This window comes from Penicillium waksmanii (genome assembly GCF_028829765.1).
Source record: "Penicillium waksmanii strain IBT 27052 chromosome Unknown utg000007l:1.0-4314555.0:1.0-4317578.0, whole genome shotgun sequence".
Classification (NCBI taxonomy): Eukaryota; Fungi; Ascomycota; class Eurotiomycetes; order Eurotiales; family Aspergillaceae; genus Penicillium; species Penicillium waksmanii.
In genome coordinates, this window is record NW_026643253.1 from 679,939 (window position 1) to 703,480 (window position 23,542).

The 23,542-nt window shown below is 46.4% G+C and overlaps 10 protein-coding genes across 10 annotated transcripts; 5 read left to right on the forward strand and 5 right to left on the reverse strand.

Annotated features, from left to right (window-relative positions):
- Positions 1-809: 809 nt before the first annotated feature.
- On the forward strand, positions 810-2,700 carry N7481_007103 (uncharacterized protein; the record flags this gene model as incomplete). Its single annotated transcript, XM_057266322.1, has 6 exons — positions 810-1,184; positions 1,249-1,273; positions 1,343-1,407; positions 1,464-1,969; positions 2,028-2,246; positions 2,313-2,700. The coding sequence occupies 6 exons, from the start codon at positions 810-812 to the stop codon at positions 2,698-2,700; spliced, it is 1,578 nt and encodes a 525-aa protein (XP_057120523.1).
- Positions 2,701-3,352: 652 nt separating this feature from the next.
- On the forward strand, positions 3,353-4,245 carry N7481_007104 (uncharacterized protein; the record flags this gene model as incomplete). Its single annotated transcript, XM_057266323.1, has 3 exons — positions 3,353-3,497; positions 3,561-3,925; positions 4,018-4,245. 3 exons carry the CDS (start codon positions 3,353-3,355, stop codon positions 4,243-4,245), a joined length of 738 nt encoding a protein of 245 aa, XP_057120524.1.
- Positions 4,246-4,770: 525 nt separating this feature from the next.
- On the forward strand, positions 4,771-5,199 carry N7481_007105 (uncharacterized protein; the record flags this gene model as incomplete). The annotated part of the gene is made up of 1 exon (XM_057266324.1): positions 4,771-5,199. One exon carries the CDS (start codon positions 4,771-4,773, stop codon positions 5,197-5,199), a length of 429 nt encoding a protein of 142 aa, XP_057120525.1.
- Positions 5,200-7,474: 2,275 nt separating this feature from the next.
- On the reverse strand, positions 7,475-8,383 carry N7481_007106 (WD40 repeat domain-containing protein; the record flags this gene model as incomplete). The annotated part of the gene is made up of 1 exon (XM_057266325.1): positions 7,475-8,383. One exon carries the CDS (start codon positions 8,381-8,383, stop codon positions 7,475-7,477), a length of 909 nt encoding a protein of 302 aa, XP_057120526.1.
- A 1,566-nt stretch (positions 8,384-9,949) lies between these two features.
- Positions 9,950-11,737, reverse strand: N7481_007107 (uncharacterized protein; the record flags this gene model as incomplete). Its single annotated transcript, XM_057266326.1, has 1 exon — positions 9,950-11,737. The coding sequence occupies one exon, from the start codon at positions 11,735-11,737 to the stop codon at positions 9,950-9,952; it is 1,788 nt and encodes a 595-aa protein (XP_057120527.1).
- A 639-nt stretch (positions 11,738-12,376) lies between these two features.
- Positions 12,377-12,845, reverse strand: N7481_007108 (uncharacterized protein; the record flags this gene model as incomplete). Its single annotated transcript, XM_057266327.1, has 2 exons — positions 12,377-12,403; positions 12,453-12,845. The coding sequence occupies 2 exons, from the start codon at positions 12,843-12,845 to the stop codon at positions 12,377-12,379; spliced, it is 420 nt and encodes a 139-aa protein (XP_057120528.1).
- An 881-nt stretch (positions 12,846-13,726) lies between these two features.
- On the reverse strand, positions 13,727-15,167 carry N7481_007109 (uncharacterized protein; the record flags this gene model as incomplete). Its single annotated transcript, XM_057266328.1, has 5 exons — positions 13,727-14,042; positions 14,097-14,127; positions 14,184-14,251; positions 14,334-14,893; positions 14,991-15,167. Coding segments are annotated over 5 exons (1,152 nt in total), but the record flags the coding sequence as incomplete, so codon positions are not given.
- A 678-nt stretch (positions 15,168-15,845) lies between these two features.
- Positions 15,846-17,421, forward strand: N7481_007110 (uncharacterized protein; the record flags this gene model as incomplete). Its single annotated transcript, XM_057266329.1, has 5 exons — positions 15,846-16,073; positions 16,160-16,286; positions 16,344-16,467; positions 16,561-17,030; positions 17,108-17,421. 5 exons carry the CDS (start codon positions 15,846-15,848, stop codon positions 17,419-17,421), a joined length of 1,263 nt encoding a protein of 420 aa, XP_057120530.1.
- Positions 17,422-20,887: 3,466 nt separating this feature from the next.
- On the reverse strand, positions 20,888-21,699 carry N7481_007111 (GNAT family acetyltransferase; the record flags this gene model as incomplete). Its single annotated transcript, XM_057266330.1, has 2 exons — positions 20,888-21,183; positions 21,348-21,699. 2 exons carry the CDS (start codon positions 21,697-21,699, stop codon positions 20,888-20,890), a joined length of 648 nt encoding a protein of 215 aa, XP_057120531.1.
- Positions 21,700-22,454: 755 nt separating this feature from the next.
- N7481_007112 (uncharacterized protein) lies at positions 22,455-23,486 on the forward strand (the record flags this gene model as incomplete). The annotated part of the gene is made up of 1 exon (XM_057266331.1): positions 22,455-23,486. One exon carries the CDS (start codon positions 22,455-22,457, stop codon positions 23,484-23,486), a length of 1,032 nt encoding a protein of 343 aa, XP_057120532.1.
- Positions 23,487-23,542: the final 56 nt, after the last annotated feature.

Genomic DNA, 23,542 nt, shown 5'->3' on the forward strand with positions numbered 1-23,542 from the left:
CAGTCACTTTAGGTGGCATGCTGGGATGCCTTAAGCTGAAGGCTGACACACACTGGCACCCTCCAGGTGTCATTCGAGAACGAGAGCGTCGTACATCATCACAGGTATCGGGATTTATTCTTGGTCGTTGAAAATTCGCCAACGCGGGTAGGGTGGATCACTGTAGGCTCGGGAATAAATGTTGGAAGAGAGTACTTGCAATTGCTTGTTCGGACGGAATTGCAAGTAAACCGGGATCGGATCTGTGGACTTCTTCACCAATCACTCAAAGAAGTGTCGGATCAATGGAGGTTGACAAGCACGCGCGTTCAATGAAATCCTGTCCACGGCCATCAATCACGCTCGCACAGGGAGTCGATGGGGTCCGAGCAGACTGCCACTAAACGGGGTTTCGGCTACGATCGACATGTTTCTGGGCGTGGACGGCAGACCCATACACTATTTGAAATTTCCCGACGAAAGTCTACCTTCCAAGTTAAGAATCTCTAAAGCTCCACCAATGAGATATGTAGCAACGGGTAACATGGCGATTCGCTAGTTAGCAAGCGCAGAAATGATCTTCACACCTTCCCTTTCCCCGCTTGCGGGGAAATCCCCGGTGGAACCGAGCTCGGGGTTCTGACGAGCAATTCTAGTACACTACGTTGCCGACGGCCGTAATCGGTTGGAGTCCTCCTCCACCGGAACTTGAGGATGACATTCATACAAAATGTAGGCGCTATCGGGTACCGGGATAAATAGCTATGCTTGTACGACCCGTTCCTGAGCATGAACCCTTTCTACAGTGTACCCCATATCTTTCATTCACAATGCTTGGCCACATTATAGTCAATCGTTACAATCTCTGGGCTGTGGTATTTTCTGCTATCGGCACTATCTCTACAGCCTATGGCCTGGCCATCATCGGGTCCACTGTCGGCCAACCCAGCTTTTACACATATCTCAAGCTTGCACCACAAGGTACAACCGGTTATAGCCATACCACCAGAATCATTGCTTCTTTGAATGGAGTGAATTCAGCTGGAGCAATTATAGGCTGTTTATACCATATTTGGAGTTCAGAAAGCCTCGGTCGCAAGAAGACCATGATAGTAGGTTGTATCGTCTTGACTATCGGCGGTGCGATCTGCGCGGGAGCAGTTGACGTCGCAATGTTTCTAGTTGGTCGCGGTATCGCTGGAATTGTAAGACTATCCCGCCTTCCTCGAAAATAGAAGAATAAAAGCTAAAATAGGAACGTGGAATAAGGGGTCTGGTATTCTCGCCTGTGTTGGTATGTATATCAAACTCCCCTCGAACTAGCCGCCCTGAAAAGCGTCCTGACTGAAACTTTCGTTTTTAGTTCCCATGTACCAAGCGGAAATATCCACACCAGAAACCCGTGGTGCTATGGTATCTGCTACTGGCGTAAGTCTATTTTAATTATGTAGTACTCGCTATCGAGCACTACTTAAAATATGCAGATTGAATACGCTCTAGGCTACTCTTTTGCTGGTTGGCTTGGGTATGCCTGCTCATTCATGTCAGATACGAGCCAATACGCCCAATTCGCCTGGCGCTTTCCGCTGGCTTTCCAGTGTGTATTCCCAGTTATTTTTCTGTGTGGTCAGAATTTCATACCACTTTCTCCTCGATGGCTTCTTTCTCAATGCAGAGAGAAAGAGGCCTTCCAGATTATGTGCAAACTGCACCAATCCAGCGGTGACCTGAATAATGTTCGCGCTCGTGAGGAGTTCTTTCTCACTAAGAAACAATACGAAATTGACAGTAATCTACCGAATCGACGGCATGACCTGTTCCGAACTGCCCCCAACCGCAAACGTACCCTTATCGGAGCAATGTTAATGTTCGGAAATCAATTTCTCGGGGTCTATGTGATCTCAAACTACGGCGTTCTTATCTATGCCCAGCTCGGGCAAGGTGATTCAATTTCACTGCTACTGAATGCATGCTGGACAACACTCACTCTGTAAGCTTATCGCGGAGCTTCTTCGTTGAAATTACCTTCTGACCTTTCTGTTCCATAGGTTTGGGAATACTTGGACAGCCTTTTATGTCGACAGGTACGGCCGTCGCACATTACTATTGATTGGCGCGATCGGAACGTTCTGTACTTGCATTTGCCTCTGTGTATTGAGCGCACTTTATTTGGATACGACGAATAAGGCTGGTCTAAAAGCTACTGTCTTTTTTTGTTTCCTGTATATCTTCTGGTGGTGTTTCTTCATAGATGCTACACAATACGTGTATGTGCTTTCCTAACTCCTTTCCATTCTCTCCGGAAGGCTATGTGAAACTAACAAGGAGACCAGGTATATTTCGGAAATATTCCCGAGTCATTTACGCTCCGCGGGTGTTGCTTTCAGTCTTGCTTCCTTCTATTTGGCATCAGAGGTGACTCTATCGGTCGCACCCATTGCTATGGACAGCATCGGATGGAAGTTCTATCTGGTACTCATTTGCCCGAGCTCCCTTTTTATCATCCTTCTGTTTATCTATCTGCCCGAAACCAAGGGACGAACTTTAGAGGAGATTGGAACTCTTTTCGGCGACAAAAATATTGCGAATCAATGGTATGGACTAACTGAGGAGGAGAAGAATGTTATTTACGACCAGGCGGTCTTGGAGGATAAGAGCGATGCCGCGACTGCGGGGCATACAGAAAATATTGAGGACATCGGTATGGAAGAGTTGGGCTAGATCTGGGGACAGGTGCGGTACAGTAGCAGAAGCATAACATATCTCAATTCAAGGAGACTTCTATTAGCTAGAAGTAATATCGAAAGTGTTTGAAACCCCTTTTAATCATCCATCTAGATCTCCGTGTATTTTCAACATCTGAATTTCGGCTTACTAGAAAAACTAATAGTGGCCCTTCGGCCGAGGAAGACCCACCTGAGCTTCTCGCGCGCCAATATAACAAAACCCTTGGCCTAGACTCAATTTCTAGTGGGAGGTCCATGAAATTTTCAGCCGAAGATTATGAGTGATCAATGCAGTTTGCTGCAATTCCCAAGCACATTGGACGCTTTGTACGTCACCCCGAATAGGTCAAATGGTTCAGACCCTTTTTGCTGGTCATCAATTCATCATTAGATCAATATCTAGGGGCTTTTGTTGGGTCCAAGCAAGCGCACGCAACTTTCAGTAGCCGAGAGAGCAGATATTGTTGCTATAGTATATACGTTCACCCGTCCACTGCACCATTCGAGTTGTGGGGACATTTCCATCAGGAGGTAAGCTATCTGCATATTTTCTCACGTTCCGCGGCGCCTTAAAGCAATCCGCTAACTGTTCAGGTGGAACTAGCCTACAGATTTACGTTCAAGTGGTCGCTCAATAAATACCTAAGATGCAATGTGACGCTGATGAGCCCACTTCTTTCTCTCTCCCCGACAGCTGCTCTTTACATTACCAGAAGGGCGATAACTGGTCGGGCATAAATGATCCCCGAACGCGGAGATGGCTACAGAATCGATTGAACCAGAGAGCCTGTCGTATGTAAAATTCATCTCTTATTAATAAGTCCTATATGAAGTATATGTCTAACTGGAAAACAGACAACGGAAAGTATGGCCGAACTGGTCAAGTCCCCGAAAGTGAATCGGTTCCGCTACCGAACAACCGGAAGCAAAATGGACATCCTAGAAGGTGGCTTTCCTTTAATGATACGGAGTTTCTGCTAGCGGAAATCAATGAAGCCTCTTTGGAGAGCTTCGTGCGAGACTCCTCAACTGAGAGGCACTTAATAATACTTGGCAAGTTATATGTGTATCGCGCATTTCTCAAAAACCTTTCAATCCTTGGGATAATCCCACACCGTGATTGGACGTCAGAAAGCACACTCTCACCATTCAATACCTACACACCAGAGCAGATCAAGGAAAAGGATCTGCCGGAGGGCTCTAAGGCCTACGAAAATACAGTGCGAAACTCCTCACAAACCCCCCCCCCCCCTGGCTGGATTTCTTCCCGTTTCCCAGAATGCGGGACAACTTGATTTCTGCCGGTGATAAGCTGGACAATGCTCAATTCTGCGCTGACGTCATCGAATTCTGGGATGTGTCTACAGAGAGCTGTAGTTTTCTGGTGTGGGGGGATCCATCGGACCCCAGGAGTTGGGAAATTACGGAGGCATTTTTGGAAAGGTGGCCATGGGTGGTGCGTGGGCTTCCCGAGTTAATTGACTCAACTAATTATTGGCGGGCGAAACGAGGACCGAATAGTATTTTCAGGTTTCTTTAAATTGTTGGCGAGCCTAGACGTTCTCAAGTTGCTCTATAACTGCATAATTTGTGGATAAGCTATGGTTGTTCAACCCCGCACGGGCGTTGTTCAAGGCTGTGTGGGGTCTGTTCAAATTAATGTACCAAATAGACACATAAATAGCAATACCAGGCAGCAGCCAATAATGAAGAAAAATGTGTCTTCGGCCGATACGCAGTGGGCCCCTATTAGCAGATGAATATCCAGAAAATAAGAAAGTACTTGAATGCCAATACTAGCAATGGTTAGATTTCAGCGGACGGGTGGTTTCTCCATCTGTTGACAATCACGATAAAGCTCTAGGCAAACCAGGCCTCGAGCCTATAATGTAGCCTTCATGAGAGCCCTTCAAGCCACATCTTTCATCAAAGAGAGCTGCAACCTTATAAATTTGATCTTTAAATACGCCGTCCTCTAATATGACTTATCTGTAGGATGAAACAGGAGGAGCCTTGGGTGGAACTCAAGGTAAATATTTGCCTGCTATGTGAAGATGTTCTTAAAATGCTCACATCCAAGTTCATAGCGGAATATTTGTGGGTCCCGTTTGCAGATGACGGACTCATTCCTATACCTTCTTTCAATTATACCGACCCCGCCACCAACGAAACAACTTCCCTGCTCAACGATTATGTCATGTTGTCAGATATTTTTGCAACGGGTGGGACGGCTCTTGACTTCGCCGGGTTGAAACTAGGCGATACAGTGGCGATGTTTGGTGCTGGACCTGTTAGGCTGATGGCTGCATATTCGGCAGCTCTGCGTGGCGCATCCCGCGTCTACAGCGTTGATTGCGTCCCGGAACGTTTACGACTCGCCAAATTGATTGGTGCGATACCTATTAACTACGAAGACACAGATCCAGTCGATCAAATTATGGCACTAGAGCCCAGCGGCATTTCTCGAAGCCTCGACTGTGGCGGATTTGAATAGGTCAATCGAAGCCTGACCGTGTAGTCAGACGTTATAATTCGCAACATGCTGGCCGTCACCTCAACCAATGGTGACATGGGAACAGATAGCGTTTATACCCATGAGCACGGCAACACTGCAAGTCAGCCTCGTGCTTCAACTATCCATGCCCATTTTAATCTTTCCCTCGCGGATTTCTGGGGAAGATAATTCCACTGGGGAGCTGGTATTCCTAGACCCTTGGATCTCGCACCTCATCTTCTACATCTGGTTGCATCTGGGAAAGCTAGGCCTAGGTTCATCGTCCGCGATGTCATCAATATCGAAGATGCACCAGATGCGTACGCTAGATTCAACAACCACAACGCTACAAAGATTGTGATCAATTTTGACAGTAATTCTTGGTAACTGATACAATCGTCAAGAATCCATGATATCATTTACTTCGTTCATATTCAAAAATTTGAAAGTAGTCTCCTTGTTAGATGTGCCAAATTCCTAGAAACTCCGTCAATACCAGTACTTGTTTTCGGTCCAGTGAACACAACTGTGAGCTAAATTGGTTTTTACTAAGAATGATGATCGTCTCTTTCGGTAACGTCAATTGAGAAAACTTTTCAGTGATTCACGTAGTGTCGCCCGGAATTTAAAGCATAATTAGGATCTTCCGAGGTCATTTATCGAGCCACTCAAGGTACTATGTTCACGGGTAATTTTGGAACCTTGCCGGGAAATATGATAAAGTATAGTTGCTTCTTGTTTGATTCAATTCCACGCCGATGCGATATCGCAAAATTACGATATCGTATGCAGCCCTGAAAATCGGCAAAAAAACATACAACAGCAGTTGTATGTCCGTGATCACCCATTTCTTTTTGATTCCTCGGGTTTAGTGCCCTTGCCGCTTTACTTTCAGTCCCTTTAGCCCCGCACTTGAACACCCTGAACCCGACAAAGGGCGATGTCAAGATGCGTATCACGTGATAAGCCACGTGAACAACACTTAATCCTCCGTGTTGAAGTTCAGAGGTATAATAGTTATTATCTATTGGGAGGGAGACATGAGGCTGTATATAAAACGAAGACCAAGTTGATTTCCAATCAACTTTATTCTTTGTATACAAACTCGGGATTAATTTCGATGGTTCGGCTTGATTCCTGATCTGAACCAGCCTCATATCACAACATTCCTCCTCAGAATCGCTTTGCTGGCAAGGCAATTCTGGAATTGCGCAGAGCAGTCAGGCCTCGATAAAACCACTGAAAAGCCTTCTTGGGAAACGAGAGTGGAAAGAGCGCCTGCGCTGTCACGCGTTTTGTCTCGAAATCTCTGGAGCATCGACTCCTAAGAGACTACAAAACTTGGCAAAGGCCATAGGTCCCAATAGCTTGGTAAGACTGTCCACGGCCTGTTCCCCAGTCGGAATATATTGAACCTTAATATCGCCTGCATCCAGCACGGCTCGCTGAACTTCGCGGGCCATCTCAACAATCTCTTGAGTGGCTATATCAACGTTCGCTGGAACCACCGTCAAAATTATGGAGCGGGAATTTCCATATATGCTTGCACCATGTCATGCACCATGGTTTTTCCAGGTATTGTGTTGCTGAATAACCTAGGAACATTTAATCACGCTAAGATGATCTTCTTGCGGGCCACAAATCTCGGCTTTTAATACATGTCTAGAGAAAGTAGGCAATCCGGCATTTACCAACTGAGGAAGTCCCATCAAGATATGTACCTGAGGTTGTATATCAGAATAGTCTCTCTCAAGGACTTTTCCAAAAGACATACCTCAGCCATCATCGCAGAAAAGGATTGGAGATCGAGATCCTGCAAGTCTTTTCCTTTCCAACTTTGCAATTTTGCTACATGTGCGTCTTCGGTACCACGGTCTGAAATAATTGAAGCCATAATTATCCTCTCACCAATACTTACGCTGCGGAATCTGTAATATAGTATATGACCCAACGCTACACGTTCCATCTTTTTCTTTCAATTTTACGAGCAGAAAGAATCCGAGGGCCTTCTTGGAAGTTCAGTGCCTTTGTTTGATTGTATTGCTTTCTATTTTCATTTCTTTTGCTTTTCCCATCAAAGGGTCTTATACTATTTACCCCAGCTCATCAATTACGATAATGTTTCGGAATGGGGACTTTCAAAACAATGAACAGTCATGGAGAATTAGGTAGTCATAGAGGGGTCTGGGAATAGCACAACTTTCGAAGCCTCTCTCGTGTTCAAATGAAAGGAGGGTAATTACAGGCATTCTTTTGTAGAAAATGACAAAAATAATCACGACGTCATAGATTTACACCCTTGATCAAGTCTCACAATCACTGGCTCATTCGGAAAGTCCCTGAATAGAATGGTGTGACCTTTTATGTCTATCAAAGCCCCTCTGTATGGGGATGGCATTGCCAAAATGTCTTGACCATTCTCTTGGATCCACGATTCGGAAGCAAATAGCTGCGGGGATGGTGGAGGTGATTCACCAGGCATCATGACAGTACCTCGGTCTGTGGTAAAGTGCGTGCCAGATGGAGAAAATTGAAGACTGAAATTCCAGAAGTCAAGCTTAATACTATGCAAAAGCGCGGTACTGTACACACTGTATACCTCAATGGTACTGCTGTCAGAGCCAAACGAAAGTGCCAAAAGTCTTCCATCCTGAGATGTGTCTGCCGCCATCACGTCGCGTTCAGGGCCAAATTCCTTGAGGTCGTCCTGTTGAATATCCCAAATGTAATTGTTGCTTTTAGTGCTCTGAGATTCAGAGACTGCTGTGAGAATATAGACCTGCTTGTTGTCTGGGGTAAACTTCACCAATTTGACACCCCTTGTTAAGGTCCTTCGTTGGAGTTGACTGTTTGTAAAAGATCTGATTTCGATGACAGTTGACGCTTCAGACCATATACCGTAGGACTCCTCATTTGGTGACAGCGCAATCTGAGGCCTTTCACAGAAAGTGAAACGTATTTCAGAGCTGGAAACTCTGCGTAGATTATCGATTTCCCAAATATGACATTTGCAGAAAGGTTGAGATTGAGCGGATGTATCATGCGCGACATAAATGACCTTTTTGCCGTTGGGAGATATTTGAAAATGTCCATACCCAAATGTTCGCTGATCATTCTTTTTAAGTATGTCTCCTTTTCTGCCGGTTTCTGTGTCCCAAAAATGAATTCCTGTCTCAGCCAGCATGGCGAAGACGTTGCTAGCTGGAGAAAACACTGAATCGCCAAGACTCCTGCGTGTCTTTAGTCTAAATCTCTCTTTTCCGGTGGCCGTATCCCAAAGTGTAGTGATGGTCCAATCTTTAGCAAAGGTAGCTAGCAGGTTTCCATCGGGAGATCTCAGAAAGAGCGCGGTATCAGATTCGTTTGCATCAGTATCAGAGGCCAACCTAATTAGTCCCCCCCAAGTTGGTACCAATGTTCCGAATGCTCCGATACATCTCCGCCAATCGAGATGATCCCGATCCAATATCTTCAATATTCCAGATTCTCAATTGATTATCCTCGTCGGACTCCATTATGAATCTGCCATTTGGCGAAAACACAATTCTTCTGAATATGGACCCACGGCTCTTCAACAACAACGGCTGTCTGTATTCGTCAGGCGTCCACACAAAAATCCCTTTCCACGTGTATGATGCAAATAAAAGCTTGCCATCTTCAGGGCGAAGCATTGCGATGACTGGAAAATCAGGGCCACGTGGAAGGCTTTTGTGAACTGAGCCAGTACGGGCATCACAAAGAACTAGACGCGCTTTGCTCTTCGAGAATGGAGGCGAGATCATAATATAACTTGTCCCTGACACAAAGCCCACCGGGCGCTCTTTTCGGAATTCTAGCTTTACCTGAAAGCTTAATTCCAGTAGATGTGTCCCAAATATCGATATTCTGATCGTCACCAATCCCGGGACTGATTGAAATAGAAATTAACAAGGATCCATCTGATGAAAAATGTAATCCAGCAATTTTTCTTGCAGGTTCACCTTGGAGGTGGAACTTGACAGACCCTTCAAATTTCATATCCCAAACCCAGATGTCATGAGGGGATGATGAATCGGCTGCAAATGTAGTTCCATCTGGGGGTGGTACGGCTGCAAAGAGAGTACCATCTGGGGAATAGGCACATGTCGGGTAGTCATTCCATCTGTTATCAAAGCCGGAACTCTCGAGGTTTAATTGAAAGTCCGGCCGGGGTATTCGACCGAGGACAGCTCGAACGTTCCACATCGAGACAGTATTGTCTACGAGACACGCAACCATACACCCGTCTGGTGAGAATGATACACTTGCCTTTCCTCGAGCATTTCCCGCAAGTGCCAACTGCTCCGTTCCTTTCATTGCATCCCATATGTGTACCATGCAGTCACTGCAGGCTGTAGCAATCAAACTGCTGTCAGAAGAAACAGCAAGTGAGTAAATCCAAGACGAATGAGGAATTGACACTCTTTGGGATGAATCACTCCATTTATTTGGCGTGGAAGGTTCATTTAAAATCCACTTTGGAACCTCTTTGTAGTTCTTTATTCTTATTTCGCTATGCCTTGGACTGAATACCAAGGCTGAAACATAAAGTTGCAAAGGTGCCTCCTCTATAGTCAATCTATTGCTCAAAAGAAATCTTAATGCGTCTGGCAAGAACAGTTGGAGAAGTGATTCTGTCTTCCGTTTTTGACGCTTGACTCTCGAGGTAGATGATTTTCCCGGTGGCAGCTTGGTTGTCTATCAATCGTTAGCTCCAAATCTAAAGTATCTTTCAGAAATGGCTCACAAAAATAGTGTTCAGCTTCAACATCGCCTCGACTGCCTGCCCGAGCTGCGCAATCCATGCGAGACATTCAAGCCAGTAAAGATACTTGTCTTGCAGAAACTCCAGTAGGGGAACATTATTACGCCACTTGTCACTGCTCTTTTGGAAGTGATTCCACCAGTATCTTGAGGAATATTGAAGTGGTATTGAAATGTATCTGTTAATTGTCTCTATTTCCGCATCCCGAGCCTTTGCGCCTGGCTGCGTAATACGGAGGGGATTTCTCTGCAGTTGAGACATCAAAAGGTCAAAGCAACGCGTCAGAATATAGCCGTGGGTATCGTCTGCCAGAATGGAGTAGGAGTTGTTGGTGCAACGCTTGGCATCCAACAAATATTCGCGGAAGGACGGGTGAAGGATTCGTATCAATTCATTGTTGTTTTCTTCCACGTTGATGACCGAATTCAGAACACTCAAAATTGTGTCTATCCTCTCCCTCTTCTCTCCAAGAAGCAGTGCCAGGCTCTCTGAGTTCATAGCATCAGATATCGTAATTATTGCTCCAACGATACGCTGAAAGAGTTGGTGGATCTTTTCAGCCTCCTCTGGGCAGAGGCCGTCTGAAGCAGAGACAAAAGAGTATTCAAGGACCGTTGTATACATTTTATCAAGTTCCTTTTCTGCATTGTCGGCTTTCTCCGATTTGGCTAGAAGATTCAGCCGTTCGACTGCAAGGAATCCCCCGTTCTGCACAAATCGACACACGGTGGCTGCATGAATGAAAAGGCCATGTGACCGCTCAACTAGATTTGCTATCAAGCTTTCGGAAAAGATATCGTTTTCAGAGGACATGATCATCCTAATGCGGGAGAGCTGGTCTCTATAATAGAGGTTGAGATCTTGATCGACGATCGACTTCTCAATATCGTGTAGCACAAAGCTCTCCCTGGATCCAGATACACAATTACCCAGCCCGGCCTTGATAGGTTGATCAGGTCTGCTGGTAAGAAAAACTCGGCAATTCGCACCCCCGATCTGTGTCACCCTTTCAAGACACCGAATTAGGACGTTGACATCCTCCGCATTATTGCATTCGTCTAATGCATCAATCACAAAAAGGAGACTTATTGAACCTGTAGGAGTACACTGATAAAACACGGATAATGGTTGGATGATCAGCTTATCCCACTGTTCTTGAACACTCAAGCTGTCAAGGCGAGGGTTGTCTTCAAGAACATTCTCAATAAGCTTTCGCAGCTGCAGAGAAACTTCAGCGAGTTGAATGGCAACTGTTGCGGCGAATCTGCTAGCAGAAGCAAGATCACCGCCACCTCTCGAGAAGCAAAAGGTTGCTCCCAGGCAAACATTTTTCTCGGGGCGAACGTTTTTCCCAGTCATGCCCTTGTATGTCCGTGCAAGCGTCATGGCGATGGTCGATTTTCCAGTACCAGCCATGCCGTTGAGCCAATAGAGCTTCTTGGGGTTACCACCATCAATCCATTCTTGTATCTCTTTCAGCACCTCGACCCGGGTGCCTGGGAGACAACTCGGTACATGTTCTTTGTTTGCCGCATCACACGTTGCTCCGTAGGCCACTTTCAGGAAAGGGGTTTTTCTGGGTCTCTCTGTAAATTCGACAACAATGAGTACATGGACATAATTTTCCCGGTCAAAGGGAGGACACTCACGATTTATGTTGATCGTGCCCGTATTCACCCCCGCCTGGAATGTGATTCCGTCACCACTGGCACGCGCTTCACCAAATCGGTTCTCGACTCTTGACGGTATCTCCATTTCGTATTCGATGAAGTCAAAATTAAATCTTGTGTCGTTTGTCAAGGATGAACAGGACTGTGACAAGTCCTTATCACTCCGAAGAAGACGTTTGGAGGATATAATCTAGCGTGGGGCATTTTTGGCCCCAATTCGTTTTGGCGCTGTGGCTGAGACGTGCATGGGCGCGTATTCATCCTGCGGATGACGTGTTTTATAAACTTATGGCTTGTTATGACACCATACTAGAAGGAAATTGGGTGAAAGATGAATAAGCCTGTCCCGAAGGGTCCTAGTGATATTTGACCACTTCTTCAGGTTGTCATATCTTTCAAAGATAAATATATTGTATTCATTTTCTATCACACTAGAAGGATTTGAACCCCCGCACTGACAGTGAAAATGTTATGTCTTGACCAGACTTGACCATTGGGTCTTTCATTATAATAATTATCAATAGCATTTATATAGCCTAATACAAGTATCGCATTCGCTTCTAACGATTACAAAACAGTTGCATTACTATCACCAGAGTCACGATTTTCAAAGCGCCCACTTGATTCACTGTTATTAACTTGGGCAGGCATAATGTTATAAGACATGATACCTTTTCTAGGTAGCCTATTCGTCCGATCTGCGGGCTCTTATAGTGGGTCCTTTTCAAAAAGCGCAGTTGTGCATAAGAAACTAAGGAAATTACAGTTGAAATGTAACTTTTGGATAATAATATATTTACCAGCTTGAATGTCGACATGCAGCTGGCCGAAGCGATTTGCGGGTGAACCAAAGTTATAGGTAAAGATGGTTGAAGCGAATGCATCCATGCCTGGATCCAACTGAAGATGCTTGCTTCTTTATCCTGGAGCTGGCGTTTCAACTGGTCGATGTGACCATCTACCATCTCTAAATCGATATCAAAACGACATGATTCTGGATTCAGATACAGCATCCCCCACTTGGTTCTCCCATCTGGCAATTTCGGATTGATGGTGGTCATGGGCTGATCTTCAGCTGTGATATGGGCACCACCAGCCTTGTCACCGATTGGGAGACCCATGGTCCTGCTGAACTTTTGAACTGCCCTCCATGCCGTGACACAAATATCCTGGCTTCGCGACCAGAACCACATATCGTCATTTAAAATGAGTGGGCTGAAGAGTGAGTTCCCGTTTGTCCCGTTACATGAGTACTTGATTCCGCTAAAACCTTCCTCGGCCGCTGAGACCGCTTTTCGATGGTATAATGCTCATTTCTTTTTGCAAAGCGGGTTTTGTCTCAAAAGCTTGACTGAGTCCCATGCCTGTTCGTCTACCTTTCAAGAATTATAGTGACGGCCATAATTAATCCGGTCCTATTGAAGGAAGAGAACTAGACCTAAAAGGCGATCATATTAAGTAACTTGCTCAACAGATACCGTGATCCACTTATCAGCAACTTTATGAGATCTAACGCCCGGATCACCATACCCTTAGAATTAATTTGAAAACATCGTGAACAGAGGCTATCTCTAGAGCAATGGAAGATTTAGATCGGACAGCTTGGCAGAGGTATTGCAGGCCAATCACTCTTAATTTTGCCGTCCGGCTGAAGTAGCCCGCACAGCAGTCGCGCGAGCGAGGGTGATAATTCTCACCCAGGCTCACAATCTCTCGGCAAGCACTCACCCTTTTCACCTCAGGTCGGCGACAGAAAAGCGGCGATCAACTGTTTCCCCACTAGGCTAGGCCGATCGACTGGCGAGCCTGGCCATTTGGCGTATGACTTCACCCTATGGTCGTATGTACTAGATACTCCCAGAAAGGGTTCATGTAACTAGTGATAGAAAATTGTCCATTTGCTCCACAGAACTTTGGTTTGCTGCCCCTGCTACACTAGGATACGATACATTGCATTTTATTGCCGTGTCACTCGTTATACAATACCCCTTCAAAGTGTAAGAACATACCAGTTAAAGAGTAAACGTGCCATGAGCTATGCAACCCCAGAAGTAGAATAATATATTGCTATGAATTATGTAAAGCCTTGATTTTGATTTGCCGGTGCATTTGGTTGCAATTCGTATCCCACGTAGACTTCGTCGGTGCGCCTGATTTGCAGGTCTTCCTGGTCACCCAGGATATTTTCCTCGCTAATGTTCTTGAATTGTGAAGCTTGTCGGTTGCTCCTCTCGACAGCGGGCTTGGCATATACCCTTCCCTGGCTAAATGAGTTGGACTGGTATTTTTGATCACTCAATGTTGTCAATTTCAATTTGACGAGGATGAAGTCGATAACTGGTTTCAGGGTCGGCATGCACGCAGCAATGACGACGATATTGGCCTCCACACTACAATTCCAGGTTAAGACGGATTAGAAGGGCCTTGGGGAGATGATCTCGTACCTTGTCCAAATAACTAGGGGAACAGTAGAGTCTATATTTGATTAATTCGAGCAACTAAAGTCAAGCCTTGGAGGTGTATAAACTCACAGGTCAGATCAGTTTGGTCTCGGAGACCCCCAATCTGGGCACACTTAACCATAGCTATAGCAGATGCTCTAATGTCTTTGTTAGCACTCGTGACTCGGATGGAATGAAAATGAAGGAGTAGGAAGATCCATTGAATCTCCAACTACGTACATCGTCCCAAGGCCCAGGGCAGCACTCAATGCGATCTTTTTGCGCAGAGACATTTGAAGGTGGAATAAAATGAAGGCGGGATAGGTAGCGAGGTATAGGTCGACGAATGCAGAAAAAGCTATCTCAAAACTAGCATTAGCAAAATATGCGAGCCGGTTGGCCAAGGTCCACTGACCTCCATTGAATGTTGCAAACCCAATCAAGACGTCGACAGGTCTACATTTCGCCACTCCTTCTAGAACCAAGGTTGACTTCCAAAGCCCTTGCGGTGGACTGCACATCGTCACATAGATCAAAATATTGATTATGGCAATGACAGTAATCATGGAAACGAGTGTCCACAGAATGATGCGATGGATCCGTATTGGGTTGAGGATTCGATGAAGTAGGGCTGCAACGGCGAGTTTCGGAAGGGCAAAAGAGACGATGCCGAAGATGAAGGAGATCATGTTCCATAGAAGAGCTTGCTCGGCAGCATGTGTCGAAAGACTAGCCGTGTGCTGGCCGAATCCCTTCACCACCGATACTGCCGCAGTGGCTGAGAAAAGAAGGCCGAATATCTATGATACCAATTTTTTCGCTGTCAGTTTTTTTCAAGATGAGGAAACCAGTAAATCATCTGGGAAAAGACAGTATAGGGAAATCCGTGTAGCTCACCATGGAGAAGGTAATCAACCAGTCGTCTAGTCCAAAGCTACGAAGTATTCGCTGCCGAACGCATAGACGAGTGACAACCAACACCAGAGCCAGTGCAGTCATCGACCACATCACGGCCAATATTGTGGGGCCCTTGTCCTCCATGGATACGGTTTCTGGAGTCGAACTTAGGGCAGAACTGGGAGGTCGAAGGTGGTCTGGCAATCGGCAACGGAAGACATAACGTGTGGATGTGGAATAGTTGAATGAACTAAAGTTTGATAATGCTCTGGTGAAATTAGATGAAAATCCTTGAGTATTTTGGCCCCCATTACAACATCGAATAATCTGGCCTCAGGGTGGTATCGGCCTTGTTTAGTTCAATGTCAATGTCAATGTCAGTGGGACGGCCCGCCCGATTCCGCGCCCGATTCCGTTAGTCTTTCCTAGTAAGTGAGTGCCTAGAAATTGAGATTGATTGTGCAGGCGATAATATAAACAATTGGACTGATTTGTTGAAGTTGTCAATATTAACCCACTATTGTCCCATCACAAATCTCCACCAGAACAAGCCATCGGCGCCATCGGTGCCATCGGATGCCCGGTTCGTGGCTCCACCGGAATATAATTCACTTTCCACGCCCCGTCATTGCATATTTAGTACTAGTTCCACCAAATATTCGAGACTTGCAACTGCCCTCAGAGGTTCCAAGACCTCCACCGTTTGGCCCTCTGCAACAGAAGCTCCGCACGCGTGCATTTGGCCTAGTTGCTACCCCTGAGCCTTAAGCTGCTCCATTCCACCATGTCGATTCTTTGGATCAACACTCAATTATTTCCCTCTCCAAGTTCTACCAGTACATTGATATTCTCATTATGACGCGAATTAATTATGAAAATGGCGAGGAGATTGATCCTAAGGTCCCCGTCTCCCCTACAGCCCCGCATCAACTTGCAGATCTGCTCCTCGGAATCCAATCACATGCCAATGCATTCACGAACGGGGATTCACTCGCACGGTTGCATCTCGTTGATTCAGCTCGCGCACTCGTGCGAGCAATGGAGACTCCACAGGAGGCCATGCTACGTGCATGCTGGGCAGAGGTGCGTACACTTCTTGACGAGTTTGAGGGCGCGAGTCGGGCATATCCAAATCAAAGGCTAATACAGTATACATTGAACCAATCTAGCCTTCATACTTTGCCGTCATCGAAACATGTATCGACCTGGGGATATTTCGCCTGATCGCCCATACCAACGAGGCGAAATCTGTTGCAGACCTAGCGGTGGTAACAGGTGCAAGCGAGGAATTGCTCGGTATATTCTTCCGCGCCAGAACGGCAAGATCGATTGATGACTGATTGTTTTTGTTAGAGCGTCTTCTGAAACATCTTGCCACCATGGGGGCATTAGTTGAGACTGGGCTGAACGAATACACCCACAACGGCCTTACCAAGACTTTGGCCCTGCAAAGATACAGCGACGCATGGCCTGCCATGTAAGCAAAGCACTCCCTCTATAACTAATCTGAGGTTGCTCGAGCTTAGTGATAAATCAAAGCATTTCGCTGACTCTTTTCTCTCGGTTGCAGCAACGGCTCTACCATGGGTCCAGTCTACGCATTGCCAAAGTGGCTCAAGGAGAACAACTACAAAAGCCCGACTGAGGGCAAAGACTGTCCTTTCACGATGGGAAACAAGACCGAGCATTCCTTCTTCGAATACCTTAACGGCAAAAGTACCGACTATCCAAACCTTGGATCTCAGTTCAACAATCTCATGTCCGCATATCATCAAGGCCGGCCCAGTTGGATGGATGAAGGATTCTACCCTGTGAAAGAGAAGTTGATTATGGGGGCAAAAAATGGCCCAGAAGACGTGTTGATAGTTGACGTAGGTGGAAATAAGGGACACGATCTGGAGGAATTCAAATCGAAATGGCCCGATGCGCCCGGCCGACTAATCCTGCAGGATCAGCCGCATGTTTTGAAGGAGATCAGCTCATTGAATCCGGCGGTCGAGCCCATGGTTCACGATTTTTATACCACGCAGCCAATCAAAGGTATGTGCCAGATATTCTTGTTTCGACAAATGATGAAATGGCCGGATCAGTGCTCTAACATGCGGTCCATATTCTAGGTGCTCGGGCATACTTTTTGCATTCCATCCTCCACGATTGGAACGACACGATCTGCCAGGATATTCTCTCAAAGCTCGTGGCTGCGATGACCCCGGGGTACAGCAAGATTTTGATCAACGAGAATGTTGTTCCGGACCGTGGAGCTCACTGGCAGGCCACCTCCCTTGATTTCATCATGATGATCGATCTGGCGGCTAAGGAACGCACAGAAAAGCAGTGGCATAGTTTGATTGAAAGCGTTGGTCTCAAAATAACCAAAATCTGGACTCGAATTGACAGCGCGGAGAGTCTAATTGAGTGCGATTTGGCATAAGGGTTTCAGCCTGAAACGTTGGAACGTTTGCCCAGGTGGAGTTTTGAATTTGGGGGTACTTTACTTGTAATGAGTATAATTAAACGTGTCTGCGCCCGGGCGCCAGTCAACTTGAAACCAAGTACTCGTCTACGGGTGTTCATTGGTTATTGAAGATCTTAAAGTCTATTTCAATGCGACTGAAACTTGGAAAATGGAAATAAGATGAATTCAAAGGAACAGGATGCTTTTCGACAACATATCCACGTCGATCACGTCGATCACTTGGATTTGAGAATCCAATGTAACCCTTTTGAATGAGGACCCACTCCCAGCCCTGGAGTGCGTCAACCAAGGTTGCTAATATTATGATGCCCCTCGAAACATTTGATAAGTAAACCAGATCCAAATAGCCGTGAGAAGTATGACCATAAGAAATACACAGATTCAAAGGCCGGATGCATGGGGCATTGAAGTGTACATACAGGTATTTAATTATAAGAAACATAGTAAGACTTTATTGTCAATTCCAAAATGATCCAGAGAGATATAACAATAAACCAAATTACATTGTATGCCCCATATGGCATGTTATAGATGTATATTTGCGAAATAAAGTCAACTCTGTTTCTCTTGTCTACTTCTAAGTCGGGTAATACCGATTTATAGCCCAGCGGCTAAAGTGACGGCTACGAGAGTGAAACAGACGAGGCAAAGGAAATATTTTTCCCACGCGCTGTCGCTGCTGATTTTATTCATATCGAACATTCCGTGGCAGCTTCCTCAGTAGTAAGCTTTTGACTTCCGAGGGTGTCAATCCATATAACGCACCGCCGTAATACTATAGTGATGTTGTAAAAGTTTGAAACCCCTTGTTGAGCACCCTGATCTCTGCCTTCTCAAGGGTAACAAGTAGCTACCTAGGATGGAATAGATTGGCCAATCTCTTCTATCTTAGTAGCTACTAGTCTGCCATTAGAAGGCAGTCGATAATGGTGGGCAATGGGAGGTTTCAAACTTTTGCAACGCCACTGTAATAAGCAGAATATACTAGTATATCCTACATAGTACTATCAGTCACACTGACATACCATGACAGTAGATCATTCTAACCTTAGAACTTGAAGCCATTAAGTTTGCAAAACTCACAACCCCAATATCAGAAGTGCCGACATGTCAAGGTCATGGCACAAATCTTGACAATACCTGCATTACTTGAACTTCTGCAGATCTACTATGGATGCCACCAGAATACCGAGCCCATTTTGCCTCGCGTTATCCTGCTGTGTTTCCTTCAAGTGTCTGCATTGGGTGTGTATCGTGAAGCATCTTTGGCCTCGGATTTAGCTCTCGAAATTATTTGGAATCTCCGCGTCAATTCCTTTGAGCTGGAATTGGAGATTGCGGGGTTAACCGAGCCTACTGGTCACCCAGGCGCTGAATCATCACGCACCACATAGTGTGTAGATAGCCTTGGTAGCCATCATCCGATCACCTTCATGGTGCTATATTTGTTCAAGTTGAGCTGTACTAGTGGGGAGGCGAGTGACACGGAAAGTGTGTGTATTGGAAGAATAGGTAAGCTCTCGACTATCTAGGGGACGAAGATGTATGAGGCCGCTGGGCCTCAACAGTTCATCTCATTATTCGGCTCTGCATGTTAGCCAGCATCTCTTAATTCCCAGGAACCATTAAGCTTGAGAAGTCAAATATTAAGTTGATATTTGTTGAGCAGGGTTGGCTTGGACATCCAGGCTGCGGTTCCTTGCATGTTCTAGATAGCTCCGCTCTCTTCTTCATCCATCACCGCCTTTTCATCCTTGCTATGCCTTTGATCGGATTCCGTCTTAATCGACCATGGATTCGACCTCCGACCTCTATCTATACCCTACTTTAGAGGAGATTATATTCACGCTTTTCGAATCTCTTTTTTTCAACCGATTCCTCGTCTGAAAATCAAGTTAACCAGTAACTACCGTGGGGTATATGGGCCCACAACTTCAAGTTGTGAATTTATGCACAGGGACAAGCACGCAGGCACAATCCCACAAATACGCGTTCAAGCCAGAGAATGCCAAGGTCCTATCTCCGTGAAGATCTGCGTCGTGACTAACGGGTATTCCTTTTCTACAAGTAATTTAGCTTGGGGCTTGGAGGCCTTACATCGTCAGCTGATTTTATTTCTGCAATGTAACCTTGGCCTGAAAGCGAACCAATTGAAGAATGTCGACGGTGTAAATAGTACCGACAGACTAGAATTGATGTGGCACTCTGTCAAGTGTATTTAAAGACAGCTTAGACACCCGTAAGCCTGGGTTCTTCACAAATCTATCCCAGATTCATCTTTCTCTACACTTTCCTCACCCCAATCAAACCATTTCGAAAATATCGAATTCAATTCCTCAGAATGAAGGTGTACATGTCTCTTCTTCTCGCACTGGCTGCCTTCGCCATGGCCGAAGCAAGCCCAAATCTGCAAGAAAGAGCCGGATGTTCACAGAAGGGCCAATACTGCAATGGAGGAACATTCCTATGCTGTCCCGGACAGGGAAGTTGCTCGGGTAATGTGGTAAGTCTGTCCCGTCACTGCACCCAATTGAAAATAGTATAGTGTATGACCATGCGTTGCGGCGGATGGCTAACAACAACTCAACTCAATGCAGTGCAAGTAAAGCGATTGTTGCCGCATCTCAAAGGATTGAATTGAATTTACGACTCAATTTGATGGAAGAATTCCATTTTCTGCCCGCGATGTGCGAATACAGGTTCATTATGTATGGATGGTACTACTGGTAGTAAGGTGTGATGTATGCAATTCAGAATGTTATTGGATAGTTACGCATCATCGAGCTTTTTTTCATCACACGAAATTTTAGATTTAAGCTTCGTCGACTTGAAATACCCCTTTAGCTCAAAGATAACGGTAGCAATGGGTTTGAATCTTTCGAATAATGCAACCTTCCCAAATAGTACGTCGTGGGATGAATCTATGGGAGTTCAATCTTAGACTCGGAATCCCGAACATTCAATTTGGAATAAAATTACTTTTCCACGCCCACTGGCAGAGCGCCCGTGTGTATGTTGACTTCAAGTCCAGTTTGGGTTTTGAAATCTTGGAATATGTATAGTACTAGTATTTTCTACATTAGCCACTGAAACCGCACAACCTTCCAAGGTTCTATACTAGTAGCAATTAATTATCAAAGGTACTATCAAGCGGTTGCCTTTCTCATCCCTTGATCGGATTCAAGTTCTGCATCAGTTGGCTCCTGATAGTGAGTTTAGTAGCTACTACCTAGGTAGTACTAGCCTGAAGTGCGTGTAGGTACAATTATATATTATACCACTGCAGGTACTCACAATAGCAGTGGCAGGCAACTTCTGAGTCAATTTCAAGTTGAACCTGGAGTGTTCTCGCCCTACATCGACTAGTATTAATTGGGTATACTGGAAATATATCTACGAGTACCGTGCAACATATCACGCATTAAGCAGGAATATCTGCAGGCTCCCATAACATGGCCGTCACTTCCAATCCAGGAACAACTTCAGCCATTGCAACCGTGCGAAACCCCATATCCTCATAAAGGGCCAGACCCTGACGACTAGCATCGAGACCAACGGGAATCCGCTCCTCGTTCGCCCGATCCAGACCCCACTGCACTAAGCTCCGACCGAACCCGCGACGTTGATGCCGGGGATCCACCGCAACAGTGGCCAGGAACCAGAGCTCGGGGAAAGCGGCAAAATCATAGCCCGTCGCACAGGCCTGGATATACTGGTCTAAGCGGAGGGGGTCAATACTGCGATCAGGGGAGACTAGGTTGTGGTAGCGGTTTTCGGTGGCGAGGAGGGTGCGCTCGAGAGCTGATGCGATCGGCAACCGGTGAAGCAATTGATTAGTCTGTGCCTATGAATCAGCTAGTATTCATTGACAAGTTCCTTACCGTTCCACCAGCCATCCCCGTGCCCATTCTTCTGCCATTGTGTGGCGGTCGGAGTATCCCCGCGTCTGCTCCACACTGCGTAACCGCGCACGCGCTCGTCCCTGTCCCTGTCCCTGGCCCCGTGGTCCCCCGACTCCGACTCTGACTTCGACTCGACGGCAACTAGCATAACATAGCCCGGGGTATATAGGCGTATTTTCAGGCGACGGAGGAAGGCAGTACGGAAGTCGGCATAGTAGGTGTGACGGTGGGGGCAGAGGTGGATGAAGAGTTCGTCGTGGAGCATTGCCTGGGCGGCGATGTCTGCGATGAAGGGGAGGTCATTGGGGGTAGCTGGACGTATATGAATCATGCTTGAGAGAAGTGATGTGGTGGTGGTGGTGGTGGTGGTGGTGGGAGGAATGGAGGTTGTTGAGTGAAGTGGCAAAAGCAAAAGCCGAAACAAACTTTGCGCGGCTCGGCAAACGTCGGCTTCTTCTTTCCTCCGCGACTTCCAACTTGACTTTTTTCCTCTTTCACTCCTCACTCACTCACTTTCACCTTTGCTGGCCACTGTATACACTTTGCATACAGAGTTTACTCTGGATATACTGGATACACTTGCCCAAGACTCGCTGTAGAGTAGTCCATTGCACTACTCCCACCGCTGATCAGTCCCACTCGCCCCTCTTCCCCAGTCTTCTCCAGTTTCACTCCTCCACACTCCATCTCACCGGCCACTCCTTTAATCTGCTTGGCCTGCCTGAAGTTCAACTGACCCAATTGAACTCCCCTCCACCCCTCCATTCACTCATCCGTCGAGTCCCCGTCTCTCGACTACCAACTCCGACTTCCGACATCGGACTCGAGATTTCTACTCTCTCGTCTCTCTCGCCTCAACTTGCGACTCTCGATCACGAGTCTTCATGTCCCAGTCATAGCACGGATAATGGCTGTGAACAGCGACTACACTCTCATCTCACCCTTCCCCTCCGGGCCTCGCCCCTGCCCGGCCTTTTTCTACCCACCCATCTCCTAGCAGAGATTGTGGACACAGCCGAATAACACGCAGTCCACGCAAATCTAACAACTCTCTGTACATAACTGCACACCTGCTATATACACACCATGACATCCACCCTCGATGAGCCACCAGATGGCCTCATCGGTGGCTACACAGGCGGCGTCTTAGTCGTTCGCATCCTAATGATCGTCTTCTCCTCCATCGCCCTCTACAACGCCATCGAACTCTTTATTCTCCTCTTCCTCACCTTCCAACACTACCGCGGTCTCTACTTCTGGACACTCCTCCTCTCCGTCACCCTAGGCGTCATCCCTCACACCGTCGGATATATTCTCGAATTTTTCGCTCTCGCTCCACTCTGGCTCGGCCTCACCCTCTCCACCATTGGCTTCTATTTCATGGTTCCCGGCCAATCCTTTGTCCTCTACTCGCGCCTCCATCTAGTAGTGCAAAACCGGACAGTCCTCCGCTTCGTCCTATGGCTCATAATCATCGATGCAATCCTCCTCCTCATCCCGACAACAGTACTCACCTTCGCCACCGCTTATGTCCGAACAGTCCCATTCATCCGCGGCTACAACGTCATGGAAAGAATGCAACTAGCCTGGTTCTGTGCGCAGGAATTCGCCATCAGCGGCATATATATCTCCGAAACAATCAAACTGCTCAGCCTAATGCCAGACAAGGATAATCGCAGATCAAGAATCATGTACGAATTACTCGCCATTAATTTCGTCATTATCCTCCTGGATGTTGCTTTACTCCTCGTCGAATATATCGGTTACTACTCTCTCCAAACGACGCTGAAACCAATGGTCTATAGCATCAAGCTGAAGCTTGAATTTGGCGTCCTGGGAAAACTCGTTTCCTTGGTGCAGACGCAGCGGTCTCAGCCTACTTCTCTGGAGCACGAGGACTATCCGGCATTCGTGGATCCGTCGCAGTTCACGGGCGATGTGACGCATGCTGCGCCCATCGAGTCTGGTCAACGGGAGTCCCGGAGAGGGAGCGGATTTCCCTGGGGGATCAATATGAATAATCTCTCAATGGAGAGTTTGCCCATGTCGGAACGGAGGATTCGGCCTTCGACGAGGGATACGAATAGTCCGATTCCGTCGAGTCCGCATTTATCATGACGCGTCACGAAACGATGTATATTGAATGTATAACTGTATAACTATTGATGATTATT